The 18934-nt window shown below is 43.5% G+C and overlaps 1 protein-coding gene across 1 annotated transcript in view; it reads left to right on the top strand.

The window, feature by feature from the left end:
• LOC146833601 (very-long-chain enoyl-CoA reductase-like) overlaps positions 1-17613 on the top strand; it is a 97121-nt gene extending 79508 nt beyond the window's left edge. Inside the window, exons 12-13 of the mRNA XM_085599907.1 lie at positions 17100-17145; positions 17231-17613. Coding sequence (XP_085456033.1) covers positions 17100-17145; positions 17231-17358 — 174 coding nt within the window. The 3' untranslated portion in view covers positions 17359-17613. The remainder of the gene's footprint in view (positions 1-17099; positions 17146-17230) is intronic.
• The last annotated feature ends 1321 nt before the right edge of the window (positions 17614-18934 follow it).

The following is an 18934-nucleotide window of genomic DNA, read 5'->3' as shown; positions in this document are numbered from 1 at the left end:
CCCGATGGGCTGGTCAGATATGTCAGCGTGTGTGCTGTTTTTTGGCTGCTTGGAGGCCTGTTTTATGGTCTGCTGGGCTGGTTTTTACTATGGATTTTCCTGATATTAGAACAAACATTGGCTAAACGAAGCTCAAATCCATTCAGTCTCAAATACCTTGAAAAACACTTATACAGCGTGTCTTTACAAGTTCAAAACTGTCCCATATTGCAAACATGGGCCATGTATTTAACTTTCTAATTCACCTATGGGGACCACTTTTATTTTAGTGCCCATGCCTATATTCCATCCCAGTCTGACCCTGACCAGGAGTACCACAAGAGTGAGACACAGCAAACTCTTAGTGAATTTGGCCCTACTAGTGAAACTATTCTTTGCTTCTACTTGTAGCTTCTGTGTTATGTCTCCCTGCTTCACCCTCTTCCATACCAAGGCTGCCGGGCTGTTTTTAGGATTTTTATTATTGCCTGTTTTTGAGCACATGCACCAGTTCTGTGCGGTCTCTCCTCTTCCTCTAGCCTCTGTCCAAACAATTATTACACATCTAATAAAATGTAGTAACCAAAATGGGGAAAACTTAGTTAAATTTAAAGTACATATAACAGCTAATGCAAATATTGCCTGAAAGCAAAATAAAATATCTTTCAGTTGTAGACTCTTCTATTTACCTGGCATCGAGGGTGCTGGATATAAGAATGTTTTCCACAAGTTGTGGGTATAGAAGGCAGCTTAGTAAGAGGAGGACTTATTAGACTTATAAATGGCAATAGGTTTCTTTTTGAGTTGAGGTAGAATCTATATGGATTTCTCTAATCTTATCATAAAATGACAACAGGAAAAGTATTACCCAAAATGCCACAAGGCACGGCTATTGTGTGCGCCTTCTTTCTGCGCTCCCGGTTACTTTAGCATTACAGAAGGGGCTACAGACTCTTGCGCAGCACCTTCTGTGACACAGATCACATGATCTGCTACATGTGCAAGGGACCCATGCAAATGAAGGAACACCTTGCCTCTACGCCAGTGACAGAATATGGATGTGGGCTCAAAGACAAAAGTGAAAACTGCAGCACATCATGGGACCAGTTGTGCACATTCACTGTCTGTGCACTACTAAATGTGGAATAACATGCACAAATGACAGGTCCCCCTCCATTTCACGGTGTAAAAATCAAAATCAAATGTGTACTGCACACTCAATAAAGTGAGCACATGCCATTGGAAATGACTGTGTGCCCAATTTACAACTACATTTTGCAGCTTGATTACAATCAAGTCAGTTTCAGTTCATAAACTCTATTCGGGTAACTTAATACCCATAAAAGCACAACATCATAGCAAAAAATAAATAGCAAAATGGAGGATTGACAGTACACGATAATCAAACATTTGTAATAATATAACTATAGCATTTGATAAGTTTGATGACAAATTAAAAAAACTTCATTGGTAATAAATAAATAATTTACTGTTAATAAAACATTATATCAGCTAGCAATTACACAGAGATAGTGAATCGGGTAAAAACTCAGGGATCGGGCATAGTCTTACGTGCTCTGGTGGCATGCGAAGGATCAGCTCTTCATCGGCCAGGGAGACTAAGCATGTGTAAGCATTGTCCAGACTAATAGGACTTCTCTTTTTAAAAAATGGATTTAAAAGCCACTTTGTATATTTTATATAATACTTACAAAAAAAATAAAAAATGTAAAATTGATTGGCCACTCACCCCATCACAAGGGCATGGTACATGATCAAGATTATGATGATAGCCGAGAGGAAAACACAATGCAAATCTGACAGTTCCTGCTCTAAGGTGGAATAATAGGCTCCTTTCCCAGTAGCTCATGCGTAGGGTGAGATATATAGGTAGAGAATGATAATGCTGTTCTATAGATATGTAACTAAGAACAGAAGATTTCTTGGATTCCAGGCCAATCCTTTCTGTGTTATATAAAAAGTAAAGGGCATCTCTAAGCTCCTTTTTTGGCACGGTGTCAGCTATATTTGGATTTTGGAAAATACTTTCTTTATTAACACTACACAGGCTTTGATGTACTCCACTCAGCCAAGGAATTTCCATCCCTTTCTCACACATAAGGCAGTCATTAATAATCTCTCTAGTGAGGGAGGCAGCATGGTTCTTCCATACCGATAGCCAAAAAAGGGCAGGATGGGCGCGTATAAAATCCTATATAAAATTAAGATTGAGTTCTCTGTGGCAAATGTATTGTGGGGTAGAGATTGGGATGCCAAAAAGTTTCCTGCAGAATCTATTTTCTTCCTGCTGGATGCAGGAACAATTTGCAATGCCCCAAATCTCAGCCCCGTAGCTGGCCACAGGGACGCACTGTAATTTAAAAATGTTTGAAATAGCCGGTATATCACCAGTGGTCTTTGGACGGGGAAGACTAAGGATTGAGTTGGTGGCCTTTGAGAACTTGCTCCTGGAGTGAGCAAGATGCTCAGTCCAGGAGCCGTTCGCAGCAAAGACCAAACCAAGATAGGGAAATGTACGTGTACTTGTCAATTTCTGGCTACCCACTACAATAGAACCTAACTGTCACTTCCCAGGACCACAGGACATTAAAAATGACGTATTAAAATTGACACATAGGTCCAAGCTATCCATGTGCTCAACAAAAGTCCGAACTAAATTACGCAGGGAGTTCGGTGTGCGGCCTATAAGGACCGCATCATCTGCGTATAATAGCACAGGGAGATTTTTACCATTACTCATGGGGACGTCATGGGTTGAGGTTTTAAGCAGATTGTTCAGCCCATTAATGTAAAAAATAAAAAGGAGGGGGGCCAAGACACAACCCTGTCTGACCTCCCTTCCTACCTTGATGGCCCCCGAGACCTCGCCACCCATGCCGATCCGCACCTGCGCCTGAAGGTCCTTATGGAGGTACGCTAGGAAATGTACAGAGGTTCGTCCAAGCCATATGCCAAAAGAGTTGCCCAGAGCTTCGACCTATTAACAAGGTCGAACGCTGAGGACAAGTCCATAAATGCCATATAGACCGGGGACTTCCGTGCAATGGTGTATTTCCCAATAACCAAATTGAGATTGAGACATTGCTCGTTTGTACCCACCTTGCTACGGAAGCCTAGCTGACAGTGCTCTAAGATACTATTTTCCTCTGTCCAGGTTAAGATTTTATTGCACAGGACTCTTCCCAATATTTTTAAGGTATTGTCAATTAGTGAGATCGGCCTATAGTTACTAGGCTGTGACCGATCTCCTTTTTTAAAAATTGGGACTATAATACTCTTGGCTCATGTGTCTGGTAACGTAGTGTGAGTTAAGCTATTAAAAACATTTAAGAGTAGTGGGGCCCAGAAATCTGGTTTCCATTTTATTAGATCAATTGGTAACCCATCTGGTCCAGGTGCTTTGTTCCCAATGCTCTGTTGGATAGCCTCTTCTACTTCAAACATAGTTAACTCAACGGTAGTAAGGGGGCCATAATCGTATTGGTCAAGCTCTGGTTGCGGGGTAGCATAGATTTTGAGAAATGATTTTCCCAGGTCTCGCTTGAAATATTGCAACTAATGTGAGTTAATAACTGACCCATCGATCGAAGCTCCCTTACTGCGGTCCAAAAAATGTTACCCTTTTTTGTACTTGCGGCCTGCGATAAAGATTCCCAGTGTTCATTTAAGAGGATTCCCTTCCTTTTCCGGATTGCTATGATCACAATCAGGGTATAAGCCTCGAAGCAGGCATCAGAGAAAACCTTTTCAAATTGTGAGAGTACCTCGAATTTAATAGCACAAAACCGGACAGAGCTACCCTTTTGGGAAAAATACATTCTCCTTTCCCTGTATCGCTCGCTATAAAAGGTCGTAAGCATTGTCACCATGTCCTACCATCACAAAAATAATGCCCAGACATTCTATTCACTGGTATTACAATACATTGGGAACATTAATATTTCTTTATTACCATTGGCTTGGGGGAGGAGTCTCTCCCTGCTCAGACTTTGTCATCAACCTGAGAGTGGAAAGTTACAATTACTAAAACTGAGTGTTTAATTAATATGGATGGTCACAAATTGAGTGAATACACTGTATTTGTCTATAATGAAGTTTTAAAGTTGACATAACAAGGCCTAAAATCTATTGGCATGTGTTGTACTCTGTACATTTTAAGTGCTTTCTTGTTTCTGTCTGTACAGCTTGTGTTAAAAAATGTATTTAGTAAAAATCATCCTTAATTCAAGCAGTTTTACAATCCCGTTCTAATATAGCTTTATAATGTATTCTTTTTGTGCTCCTAATAATCCTGGAGGAAAGAGCTCTGCTCTGCTCGACTGCATCATTGCAAGACCATATGCTTTGGCTAACGGGATTTAGTGGAGGGGGGGTGTTTGATGAATCTCAAATTTCCAAACTTAAAAAGCAGGGGGTCTTAGGGTGGATGTGTGAAGTGATCAAGGTTTAGCATGGACTGTTCCCATGAGGAGCAGGGTCAGTACTGATTTGCATTATATGGTTCTCTTGGGTTATTTAGAGTTTAGTGGGCAGGTACTTTTTTGCAACAGAGCACCCTGTCGTCAAACTCAAGGTCCACCCATCCAAAATTGACTTGGGCAGTTGAGTTGGGCAGGCCGCAAGTTTTATGCCGGTAGAGTAAAATATACTCTGTCATGGTACAACTCCCTTCGATGGCCCAACAGTAAAGGTGCCATCGGTTGTAAGCTATCTGACCGTCCATCCAATTTAGAGTGGATGGTCAGATGGCTTATTGTTTATTGTCTGTCACGCCACGTATATCCTGTTGGTGAGTGAGAGTAAAAAAAAATGAAAAATTCCCCCCCCACACCATGGAAGACAACTGGTGTGGTGGCCATTAGTTTTTTTATCTACCAAAAGCAAGCGCCTATTTTGGGAGTTTGTTTTTGAAAAACAAAAAACTTCGAATGTTTGAGGGAGCCATTAATTAAGCTTTTCCTACGCTTATAGGAAGGACCATGACGGCAGGTTCTGCCAATGTATAGATGACTTTGGTGGGCAGATTAAAGGCAGTAACATTTGCCTCCACCTGCTAAATCATATCTAAGGTCCTCTGTCTAGAGTGGTACAGAAGGCAAAAGCAATAGTTTGAAATGCTACCCTGAGAGATTGCCAGTGGTTAGACTATTTGCAAGCATTTGGGGTGTTTCATTGGCAGTTGTATGCCTGAAAACCTAAGACTGGCGTAGCTTTCCAAGCCTACTACTGCCAATGATTCCGAATTGTAAAAAAGTAGCACATTTGAATCCATCCAAGGAGTACATTTTTGGGTGCTGATTTGCTACTTTTTAGGTAGACCAGCCCCTAAAGAGCATATTTAAAAAAATTGAAGTGCTGCAAAGCACTGCAGCAAGCAAAGTTGCTGTGCGGCTTTGGTCACCTAAAGAGAGCAAAACTGCAGCATATCTTCAACGAAATGGTGCAGTCCTGCTTTTGCCATGTGCAGGCGTATACTTCGGGCTGTCTAGCACCAACGCAGACACCCTTGTGCCATAGTGCATTTTAAATAAACCTTAATGGTTTGTGCTTGATTCTTGTCTTGAGTAGATTTTTGTGTGTGAATTTCCTATGTGCGTTCCCTGGGCTTTCTTACAATTTTATGTATAGGGCTCTCGTCTTTTAGGACTTACATATAGCCCGATCAATTCAATCAGCCCTTTTAATGGCAAAAAGCCCCAACAAGAGTCTCAGGGTTTTAACCAATCCCTAAGTGTAATCCATATTTCAATCCATCCAACTGTCCAAAAGTCATGAAATTAAGAAGTTAAATACTAAATGCATCCTAAGTTTACAATTAATAAACTTGTAATAACTATCTAACTTGACAGCAGTTACTTTTACTCTAAAATTGTATGCCTATTTTCAAACTGAAAAAACCTATACACAACATAATAACTACAAATATTATTAATTAAAAAGAAATGATAAGGGTTACACTTTCAACATTTGTTGACAAATGCGAGAATCGGTGCAGAAATAATGCATGTTAGTCACCATTTCTTTGGGGAGTTTCTAGCAGCGGCCCAGTATTCCTCAGTGCTTAATTTGTGCCGTACGTATTAGTAAAATCGGGCACTTATTTATGCAGTCTGCCACCTGGTGGTACTGTCTTTCTATTTCCATGTTCAATATACTTTAAAAAACGAATGAGCATATTCTCAAGGACTTATCGCCGAGTTATCGGCACTTTAGCGCAGCAAAAGTGGCAAAAGAATTATCGCCCCATACTCAAGCTGGTGCAAACTGCCCATATCACCAGTTTCTCAGCGATAGCTTCTGCAAAAAACATCGCCACAGATGAGAGTGACAACTAACGCCAATGATATGCAGAGTAGGCGTTCCCGTGCAAAAACGCACGAAAACACCACTTCACGATATTCTCAACAACCAGCCAGACCTGCGATGCGATCCAAAAACAGACGATAAGGCGCGTTAGCACTAGAGATTTAACACCTGCCTTTTACTGGTGCAAAGCAGGACGACTACCTGCAGTATGAAAGGGAGCCCAGCCCAGAGCCACATCTGAAGACCAACACATGTCATGGAGCTACTGATCATGAAGCTCGGAGACCCAAGAGGGCCACAACACCCACTGCCGCCACCCCCATGCCGCCCCCGGACCACACCCCCCTCCGGACTACCACTGAGGCAGCGCAGAACAGGACAGCGGACGTTCCCAACATGCACCAACCTCAGAGACTCAATGCCAGAGGAAGTCATTGCCCACTACATGCACAAAAGGACAACCATCCTCCGCATCCCGACCCACATTGCCCACAGGATGACGGTACCAACACAGTGGACAACGAACATCCCTCTCCAGACAAAGCTGCTGGCTGTGCTGCACCTGTTGGTCCCTGGCACCTCCCAACCAACAACTGCCAGAGTCGGAGGAGTCTCATGGCCATCCCTATCAAACTTCCTCACACATGTCCTGGATGCATGTCCACATTAGCAATGGCGGGCCCCGGTATCTGCACCACACGACAGTTTCAGTTCGTATGTTCCTGCGCAACCAACCCCAACGCCAGCCGTTGCCAGACGCCTCTGTGGCCCAGATCCAAGATTGTAGTTACTGAAATGGGGGTGCGCACGGTCATGAAGCCCGGTAGTCAACAGTAGTGCAAAAACAGTCCTTTATTACAAATTCACAAATAAACAATATGAAAAGCACAGCCAACGCCCAACGGGGAACTTCATCAGGGCAATGTGTGGATTCAGGTCACTGCATATGCTGGGGGAACTCCCCAATACAATCCCATTCTACGGAAGTCAGTATTCAGGAAACTGTTGGACAAATGGTGACAATGGTCAAGCGTCTGTATAGTAACAAACCTAATCTGGTACAGTGTATAGCACTTGGACAAAGAGGAATGCTCACAGGAAAGACAAATCCTGCACAAAAAGACCGTAACAGAAGTATGTGTGGTTGTAACCTTCGCAGGAAAGAAAATGAAGGTTACGGTCACACGAACTTCTCTTACGGTCTCATGATGCAGGATTTCTCATACCTGTAAGCATTACGGTTTGTATCAGCTTGATACCTATGCACCTTCACCCCCTCCACCCAGCCACGAAGGCGCCGCTGTGACCGGTGGTGCCTACGTGACCTGTGCACCTGTTGCACCCCAGCCCTGGTCCCCAGACCGGTCCGCCGCCCAGCGATGACTGCCCGCCCCTGCACACCCAGGCCTCAATGCTCACCTGCCGCCACTGGGGTGTCTCCAAGAGGGCCCACCACGTGCCGGTACAACCTCCTCAGCCTATCGCTGAATTCTGCGCCACAGGCCCCCAGTGCACCCATCTGCACCGTGCCGCGGAGTCATGTCTGTGCAGCCTGCTGCCTTCGGCGTATACTGCGGTCCAGCTGCGCTCACAATTCAAATCAAATCTTGATTGGCAGGACGGCGTATTGAGGCCTACGCATCATCGCAGGCTGTACACCCATCTCAGCTCTGGTGCCACTAACTCAGTGCACCGCAAATCATCGCCACGTGGTGGTAGGCCCGTGCCGGCCAAAGTGCCTCAGCTGCCACCAACTCTGTGCACCGCAAGTCACCGTCTCATGGCGATAGGCCCGTGCCAGCCAAAGTGCCTCGGCTCCCACCAACTCTGTGCACCGCAAGTCATGGGTCCTTTATGATTGAGTCTCGTGGTGCGGACGCCATCATGTCACCTCGGGCAGTGGGGAATGTGATGTGGTAGAGCCCTAGGCCCTCATGCATAAATAATGACCACACGGACACACTCAAATAGATAGTGAAAATGGCCTCGAGCACGTGCGCCCGGCCCGTTTTATTGGCAGGGTCACATGAACTGTGATGCCTGTGCTGAATGGGTGTGGTGTGGGTGTAAACCAGCCCTCAGAGAGTGTCTGAGGCATGCTGACAATTAGACCTGTGATCAGCAGATCACTACAGGGAAGACCTGGGACATGTAGTGTTGTCGTCCCCCCCGTAAGCGTAAGTGGAGTGGGCTGGCCTTGCGTATGCCAGTCCAGCGTAGGGGTGTGAACAATGACCCCGGGGCTTTGGGCGTGGTCCGTCCTGGGCTGGACAAGGAACTAGCTAATGCTTGTGTCTGTGTTGTAGTGTCGGCGCCACCCAGACCGCAATCCGTAATTTTGCACCCTGTGACTCAAGTCCCACAACATGAGCAACATGGATGTAAGGGGGAATTACGGACCCTACATTCATCCATACTTTCATACTTGAATGATCATAGACATGACACATCTGTGTGAATTTGAATGTTTAATGCACATTCAGTGGAGTGTTGCAGCTGGAGCAGTACAGGGCCATGCAAACCCCACTTTACATTGTTGGCCCATGGAGGGCCAGCCAGAGTCCTTCAGGGAATGACAAATGCATCGGAAGAGGAAGAGTTCAGTCCGCAGTCTGATAGCTGTGTCATTGGTGTCCAAACAGAATATGACAGTCCATGTCGAGGTCCAAGATGAGTGTTGTAGAGTGCATCAGGGGACAGTGGGAGGTGATGATGCAGAGGGCAGAACCAAGCAGAAACAGGCCATATGGCGGAGATGAATGCTACTGCTTCCTTCTTACCAGTAAGGCAGAATCATCCGCATCTTCGTCCTCTGATCTTTCATGTGCCTCACATGTGGGTGGTGGTGTTCTGTCTCCAGCACTGGGTGGCACTGACACATCAGGGGATGGAGATGTGGATGTCGAAGCAGCAGCAGGATTCATCTGCGCCAGGCCTTGTGGCAGCAATGCCATGATGAGGATCTGCAGGGCATGGTAGATCCCAGCTACATCATGCTGGTGTGCAGCCTTGGCAGCCATTCTTTCCGCCTGCACCCGCTCCATGTTCTCCATGGTCCTCCGCATGTGTCCCAACTCCCGGATGACACCGCTGGAGCCACTCTGACTAGACAGTTGTCCTTGTTTCAGAGTCAGGACTCCAGCGATGTTATCCATGGATCGTTTGAGAGCATGGAGCGGACTGTGGGTGTCCGTTAGGTACTGTAAGTGGTCCCTGATGGGACTTAGACACCCACGTATGGCATCTAGTTTGGCTGCCATGAGGTCAAACCCCACCCGCACCTGATCAGCCATCGTCTCCTGGCACCCTAACACACGACATTGGAAGGCCATGTGTTGTTTGTGTGGGTCCTGGGAGACAGCCGTGGTGGTTGGTGCTTCCTGCTGGGTGGTCTATGCAGTGGGTGAGGTCTCCTGGTTGCAGCTGGGCCACCCTGCTCCTGGCGGGGAGGTGCAGAGGCTGTCGATATGCTTTTGGAGGGCATCGGTGTCGAAGGCGGGGAGGTTCTCTTCATCATCAGTGAAGAGTTGTTGGGTCTGCTCCGCAGCAGGTGTTGATTCTCCCTCTGCAATGTGAAGGGGAGATGCAGTTTAACATTGTGTTCACATGTATGTTGACGCATTGTACAAGTTTACATACAGACTGCATGACAATGTACATTGTGACTGTTTGGGAGGAGCTGCCTATTTGCTGCGGGACAGTGGACATTTCGACAACATCACGGATGTGTGTTTGTACTTGTACATCATCATCTCACATTTCCCTGCTATGCCAAATGTGGTTGGCCAGTTGCTACACACAAGCAGCAGCAGTTGTGTCCGCTGTTCTGTTGTGAACGTGTTGCAGTTTGTCCCACATTGTTGTCAATGTTGATGTGCTCTGCTTCTTATGTGTGTGTGCTGCATTGTGGGAGAGTCGCCCCTGCAGCTCTGATTTTGCTGGCCCTTATCCCTTTCAGGCGGTGTGCCTTTCAATTCTGTGCTTATACAGTGCTGAGATGTTGCTGACTTGGGTAAATTGGGCTCTTGATGGGAGTTTGGACTCTTGGGCATGGTTTGTCCACAAATGTGTTGTTGACGTCATGGGTTGTTTGTGCATGTGGATGTATCAGAATGTGACCTGCTCCTTTACGGATGTGGTCCACACGCAGCCACCTCAGTGCTGTGGCATGCACCATGTTATGATGATTGGACTGCAGCCATGCTAATCGTCATGCAGTGTCACTTGCATTGTCAGTGTGGGTCACGGACCCGCAGCTTTGCTGGGTTCAGCACATGTGCATGGGTTTGTTGTGAGATTAGTGATGTGTGGGTAGGGCCCCCTCTGGGCACATAGTCGACGGGGGTCTACTTGCAGTTTCTATATGTGCTGCAGTGTGCCAAGGGGATCAGGGACATGCTCCAGAGTCATTGTGGGTGTGGACTGTGCTATGCTTAATTGTGCATGTGTGCCATTGTGCCCATCTCCCCCCGTTCCCCCAGTCCCTGGTCATTACTTACCCTCTTGCTGTTGTGTATGCTCCTGTCGTGCAGTGTCCGGTCCCCCAACTCCTGCCAACGTCTCCACACTGATGACTGTGGACACCATTTCCTCCATCTTGTCCAGCTCCTCCTGTGGTGCTGGACTCCCACCTCCAGTCTGCATTGCTGCCTTCTGGTTGTTGCAGAGTTTCTGCTTGGTTTTGCACTTCACATCATTATAGCTCCTCTTGACCCCTTCCATTGTTCTCCTCAGCACTCCGATTGCATTCACCTTGGCCACGATGGATTGCCATATTCCATTTTTTGTCGCCAATGACACATTGGAGGTGACAAACAGTTGTTGATGGTGTTTTATCACCTCCGTTATCAGGATTCTGTTTTCCTGCGGACTGAACCGCGTCTTCCTCTTCTTCTTGTCCTTGCCCTTCCCTGAACCCGAGGTCCCGGCCTGGTCCTCTGGAGGGTTTGTGGGGCTCTGGTCGTCCTCTGTTCCTGCTCCAGCTACCTCCATTGTGCTTTGCGGTTGTTTTGTTTTTGTTTGTGGTTTTATTTCTGCTTTTATAGTGATTTTTCCCGCCTGATGTGTGTGAATTGCAGGCCTGGCACAGCTTATCGCTGATTTTGTCATTGCGTTTGGATCCATCGCCACTTTTTTCACGTTCGGGTTTTGATTTTTATCGCCGTCCCGGGACTTTTGTTGCGGACATTTGACAAGTTATCGGGATGCTATCGCATATCAATGCCGTGTTGAGAGTGCGACATTAACACAGAGGTATTTTCTCGCGATAGACGGTGATATGTGAAATTGCGTTAACAGATTTTGCAAATGATTATCGCACGTTCTTGAGAATATCCCCCTAGAAGCAGTGGGCCCAGGCCATATTTGCAGCGCTAAGTGACCTGGAATAGTCAAAATATAACACCTGTATTTTGTGTTGGTTAGAATTTGGTAGTGCTGGCAGGGAAAGTTGGTAGTTTAACCATGCTGTTCTCCTGAGAACTTCCTCGAGCCCTGGCACTTACAGTATTACAAATTAAGCACCAGTATTCTCAATAATAGATGTTCTGATATGACTAATATTATTACTTCTCTAGAGTGAAAAATGATGCAATTTTCCTGCACCTCTTGTAATGAGGGTGTGCCATAGAGCTATCACAACGTTACCCAGTAAACTGTCGAATTTTGTAGTAAAGAGAATATATACACTGAAAATCACACTTCAGAAATGAAAAGGGGACAAAGCTAACACCTTATTTGGTTGCTTTGTATGATGCACAGAGGACCCTACTCAGTGCTTAATTTGTAAAAGAATAAGTGAGGGTTTTTCTCAAAAGCCAACAAAATATCGGTGTGCCGAATACCAAAGCTGCCTAATCTTGATTCGGCCTCATGTCTCTTCAATATATTACCAGACACTCCTTGCCTTCACGGGTGTCAAGTCACTAAAATGCCTGGGGCAATAGAAGAGGCATCTCAAACGTTTTGACCCTGAGGACATTTCAAGATGTAAGATCATGTCTCTGCCGACCCAGGTGACATCATAGGAAGTGGTGCCATGTGACCTTCAGCCCCAATCACATCACAGGAAGTGCTCTCTTAGCTAAAGTATAAGATTATCAAAATAGCAAATCATTATTAAAACAAGTAGAAACTAGCATTATGAACAGGAGGACGGCTATGAAATGCCAACGGTGCAAGTATGAAATGTCATGGGCACAGCCATAATAAGGAGCCATATTTTGCCACAGGTGCAATCTTCGCAGGCCCAACTTCAGTCCTCAAATGCCTTAGCTCAACATTCATTTACCAGGCTCTACCAATATTGGACAATGCTTATCCATACTTTGCCCAGGTTTGCCCCTCATTTGTCCATGCTTGTCCATAATTAGCCCTGGTTCAACCATCATTAATCCAGACTCAACCATCATGTGCCCAGGCTCATCCTCCTTGCACCAAATGTAAACTAATATAGATGTCTCGCTCTATGTTTTTCTTGTGAGCAGTAGTTCTGCTGCCATTTTCAGATAATTAAGCATGCACACTGTTAAGGGTGAAACTGCTTGCCCATCAGGCCTGAATGTCTTAGAAGAATAGTATCTATTATAAAGGTTATCTCGTCCACGCTTTATGTTCAAAAGGAGGCCAGACTCAAAAGAATTGCCAAATAATTGTTTTGCATGTTACTGTAAATTTAGGTTATCTTTGTTTCCTTGCTGCACTTTATGTTTTATCTTTGTTTCCTTGCTGCACTTTATGTTATTTTGTCTTGCTGCACTTTATGTTTTTTTGTAACTTCTATGAAGTACCTCGCAGATTATTTTTAATACCCCTTTTAAAAAAGTTGAATTTCACTCAGGTCTACCCAGCTCTTTTTCACCTACAATTGTTGAAACCAGAATGTATTCCAATTGAAGTAGGTTTTTTGAAATCCTCATTGAGATCAAGAAATTGTATGGAGATTTAACAAACCCCTAACATCAGTTGGCATCCCACCAATTACCATCTGTGAAGTTGTGTGCCCCGTTACTGGTTGTCCTCTTTCCCCATCTTTTTTATCATTGATTATGATGTATATATATTCCTCTGTTTTTATTGGATTGGTTAAAACGGCATTTTGTCATGAAATGTATGATTTTAAATTTTGATATGGAGTGTGTAACTTTTATGGTTTTATTTTAAAACTGAATAAAGTATTTTGAAATTGAAAATTGAAGTTTCCAGTAAATAACAGTGGAAATGTAATTTGAACCACTGCTTAAAGTGAAAATAGGAAACATGAGCCAAAGCTGCACAAAACAAACAAACACTGCATCCTTAAAATCATACAGTAGAGGGCTAATTTATTTAACTTTTTTAATGGTAATTGGTCTGTTGTATGCTCATTAAAGGCAGCCTGGTTTTTGGAAAACTCTAGAGGGAGCAGTGTGACACATCTGAGCTCCACATTCAATTTGACATTTTGCGTACAGTTTGAAGTATTTTTGAAATATGTCATCATGATCCCGCCTTCGCCCTCATGCGCTCACCCCCCACACAGTAGTGTCACTGACAAAAATAATTTCTATTAAAACTAACTTCACATTCTGTATATATTGTTAATCTAAGACTGGTACTCTATGTATGATTCAAGATGTACGCCTATATGACTCTGGACTTTGGCAATGTGCAATATTTGCTACAACTTGGTCAGTCAGTCTAAAATGGTCCATGTTTGTACATCATTACTTCATGAAATATGTTAAGGAAAGAGTATTTGCTTTGGTGTTTGGTTTTTAAATTTTTGTGTGGATTAAACTATTTGCCTCTTTAGATTAAAAAACCGAAGACAGCATTTTTGGTTCACAATGTTTCAACTGAGTAAAGATCTTGTTGTTGTGTGGCTCAGCTGTAAAAACATTTGGTTCCGGGATTTTGTGTTGCATGATTTCATTTAGACAGAGCCTGGGAGCACAATGAGATAGGTTTTGCTTTGTGCTTCTATGTTTAAGGATATGGCCAATGCTTAAAATATTGGCAGGTAAAATGTAACATAAATAGCCTATTGTGCACCTATTGAATAGAATACTTGTGTCGGTTGCTCTTCTGCATACTGTTTTACCAAGCGTAAATTCATACAATTTGGCAAGTTATTCTTGATTCTTCAGTGTGCTGCATTTTAATGTAGTAACTAAGGGCATCATTACGATGGTGGTGGGACCGCCACCGTCAGGCCGTCGGTGGAGGTCGCAAGGCCATAGGACCATGGGGGTCCACGGGACGCATTACAATGGTGGGTGGATGGTTGGCGGTCGGAGAGAACGAACACCATGCACCTGAAACAGTGGCGGTGCCTGCTCAGGTACCGCTGTAGGGATTACCGACCGGATGACGGTCGGACGAAAGTCCGACTGCCCTCATAATGAGGCCCTAAGTCTGACAATTGGCAAAAGTTTCACTTCACTGCAGTTCTTTGAATATTACTGTGTTCTATGTTACCCTGCAACTTGATTGTTTTCATTTTTAGATTATAGATGAGACAGGTGTAATTCCTTAAATAAGGAGTACTAAAAGCACCTCTGAGTTCGTCTTTAGTTTTGTTAAACTCTTTTGCTTTACATTCTTTAATGTTCTAACATAATTGAGACACATACACTGTATTACTGCAGTGTGTGTTAGAGGATTGCACATCGAGGCCAAAGTTGTAGAAGGAATACACCATTCATGGTTTCTCACCTGGCCCTCTGGCTCCTCCTATGCTAGGGGTTGCAAGTAAGTGTATACCAGGGGCCACAAAAGGCACATCAAGAGGTCATGGATGCGACCCCTGTTGACTCCTAAATTACGTCTATAGTATACTTGACTCTTTATCTCTCTTCTGCAGGTTCCTCCTGCTTTCTCCACTTGTCACAGTTTTCCCCGTCTTTCTCTTCCTCCTTCTGTCTCCCTTGTGTGATAGTCCCTCTCCTTCAAGTCAAAGTCAAATAATGACAAATATGTGCCAGTCCCCAAAAATTGGTGCCAGTTGACCCCCACACGCAACCACAGACTCAAATTAAGCACCATCTCTACTGCCTCCACTGCGTAACTGTACAGATGTACGCCATCGTCCCCCATAGCCCTTAATTTCCAGGTGACACCTCCATTTCCGAATAATTTTAGCAGGGCCAGCCTGAAAACGCTTATTCACGTGCCTACACATTAACAGCAGCAAGAGATGTCTTGCTTTTTAATCTGTAATATCCCTATTTATTGTCCTCGAATGTACACACAGCTTCCCCAGACAGCAGCAAATAACTGGTTTAGAACCTACTTCTCCTTCATTCTAGCTCCCACTCGAACGCTAAACTCTACCATGTACTCTAAAGCACAACTGTAAGCATAATAAACTGCATGACTGTAGGGATTGGGATTTTTGTTTACCTTCTTTATATATAACGTATTGGAAGCATCACATATCAAAATCAATGTAATATGTTCCCTGAACTTCGGAAGACACTTGTTCTACAGTCTTGTGCCTCAATATGGTATTAGAAAATTGGGATGTTGAGAGCTCAGTTGAAGACAATAAGAGCTGACATATGCCTTCTGCTCCAATATGCCAATGTGTGTCTTTCTGTTTCTCCCTGTTTAATTTAGAACATTCTACCCTCAGTGGTGGAATGTTCTAACAGCCTTATAACCCTTTCCCCTCAGCTTATTCCAATTATTAAAGCACCTCAACATCATTATAACTCAAGCTTAGGGCTTTTAACAACTGGCATCCATCAGTCTATAATGGAACTGCTTCAACCTTCCTAGTATCCTGATTATGTACATTTGTGAGTATTTATTCCCATGCAAATAATGTCTGTTTATGTGTGGTGAATAAACATTGTCAGTTTCACAGAAGAAGGGTGTTATATAGATCTTTCAAAAGCATTTGAAAAGTAAGCAGGGTATTGATGTGGAGGAGTCTTTGAGGAAGCTAAGATCTCTTTCATTTTTTTTTAAAGATTGTTAGAGATCCTGTACCCTGCAACGTGTATATCAAATAAATGATATAAATGTTACCTGATTCCACATCTGGAAAGTTCATGGGTTATATTGGCCTTAGGTCCAAATTTAGGTACCAATTCTTTCTAATATCTTTATTAGTAACATCCCAAGAATTTGAAAACATGGCAACGTTTTTTCCCCGATGTCTGCTTGCATCTAAATTAATCCATCACAATATAAAGATTGTGCAGCTTTGATTGAACAACACAATCCTGTCTTAAGCTTCAACTGAACAGAGTACACAAGTAATATCTCCTTGTATAGTAACATCAGAAAGACCAAGCACAAGATATTTGGTAAACAGGATAAAATACTTATTTGCTAATCAGTATGAAAATATTTTAGAAGCATGTTGTATTGCTGTGATATCTTGCAGATTGCTTTCTTGCATTATCCTTTCACTGTGACCATGCCTGCAGAAATCCTTCCTTCTCTGTAACCTCACCAGCCGGGAACACTTGTGCAGTTGCTTGGTCCTTCTTCAGGGGCTTATGAATTTTTAAGCAACCACAGAAACTTTGCGACCTTAAACTTTCCTAAATAAGCCTGTCAGGCCTCATAACAGCATTTGTGATATACATACAAGTACTTGCATAATTGATTTTACATGTAGGCAAGACTACATTTCTAACAGACACACATGGTAATGCTCTTTGTTTGAGAGGTAGTGTTTATTGCATAATCCATACATTTACTAAAAGTTCAGTTTAAGTAACTTGTTTATGAACATGCAGTGGGATTATCATAGAAAGCTTGTTATGGCACCTCATATTTGGTCTTTTTATTCCTACTTATAGGTGGGCATATGGATCAGTTACACCGTCATGACCCAGTGTGTCCCAGGTATGTGATCATTTAACTCATCATAGTCAGGACCTGAATGGTTTGAAGGCAAAGTTACTAACAACCTTTCTATCTTCCTTTCCAGTGGCATTGTATACAATTATCTGCTTTATTCAGATGACCATTTGGGCCAAGAACAAACACTGCATTTATCTGAAACAGTTCAAGGATTATCCAAGTTTCCGGATGTCAATCATTCCTTTCTTCCTGTAGGAACTGGTTATTTTGAAAGCTCGCATTGACTTTCTGAAAAAATACATATATGCCTTTACCAAGAAGTGTTGGGAGTACACCTCCCAGGGTGCCGAGCAAACCACCCCATACGAACTAGAGATGTAAGATAAGAATAACTAATTGGTTGTGGAAACTCTGCTATAAATCATTCGAATGTGCCAAATTAATGTCAAAAGAAGTTCGAACATTGCTACAACGTGAATCTGTTCTGTTTTTTCTTTCTGTTGGATTCAATAAAAAGAAACTTAAAATAAAAATATATGCCTTTACCATGGCACTGTGCAAAAGAAATTTCTCCTACTTTTCAATGCTGTCAGCCACTGATATCATTGCAGAAAATAGTTGAATTTTGTAGGATTGTGCAACAAAATCTCTTTACCAACTGAGAGATTTCCCCCCCCTACGTAGCTCATGACCTGGTGGCCTTGTAAAGAATGATCCAAATGAGCTCTAATTTCCCGAGTTCACTTTACTGGAAATTAGTGCAGCATCTCTTAAAGGGAGCACATCCAGGTTCAAGTTTGTTCTAGAAGCTTCTGCTTACCCACAAATCTAGCAGGAGGTAGAGTGAGCACACCTACTCCTACAAATAAATGAGTTCTATACCTTCACTCAAAACAATGCTGTGTGATATTTAGAATATATTCTTCTCGTTTCTCTGCTGGCAAAATGTGTTGCTGTAAATAAATAATAACATTTAACAAAAGGAGTTTCGGTTGGAAAATGAATCAATACATATTTAAACGCAAAGCATAACATCCAAATGGATTCTTAAATAGATTAAGGGTGAGGCGGTGAAGGCAGATTAAATAAATCAAAACACAAAGCGAGGGAATCCTATTACTATCATATGAGAGCTGAATGTCACTCAGCAAAAAAGGAGTGGTAGGGTCCCTGGGAAAGCCAAGGACCAAGTTTCTTCGTGTACTCTTTTTTTTTTTTTTTTAATAAACTTTTTATTTTCAACAAAATAGTGCTGGTACAGAGTGATATCAGAGCAAACGGCAGACCCACAGTAGGTGACTCCAACTTCAATACATCAACATGACAGTTATCACAGGTTGCACCATTTCGCTGATTCAGAGTCAACTACCACCCCCTATGCGATGAATCATTATACAGAGGAAATATACACAGCAATAAAATACTGAAGTGCTGAAAACATACGATAGAACAGCCTCAGTTAGTCGAAGGTGAAGGCTCATCAGTATTAGTTAGGCGAGACATCAAAGTTTGTCTTTCACGCTGCAGTTCCACAGTAGGAGAAATGCAGATGTCCCCTCTATATTTGTTCCATTTCCCCCATTTGTGGTCCCATTTCTTGGGGCAGCCTCTACCCTTGAACACGGCCTTCTCGGCAATCATTGATCTATTCATGTCCCTAGCCCAGTCGCGCATAGTTGGGACTATTTCCACCCCCCCATTTCTGTGCATTGTTGCGTTTGGCGATTGCCCAACCCATCGATGCCCACGCCTGCTCTGCCTGGGACAGGTCGGTAGCCTCCCACATGTTGAGGAAGCAGAGCTGTGGAGACGGCGTCAGGAACTTATCACA

This window comes from Triturus cristatus, chromosome 4_2 (genome assembly GCF_964204655.1).
Source record: "Triturus cristatus chromosome 4_2, aTriCri1.1, whole genome shotgun sequence".
NCBI lineage: Eukaryota > Metazoa > Chordata > Amphibia > Caudata > Salamandridae > Triturus > Triturus cristatus.
The sequence above is the reverse complement of the archived record's forward strand: the minus strand, read 5'-3'. Positions and strand labels throughout refer to the sequence as shown.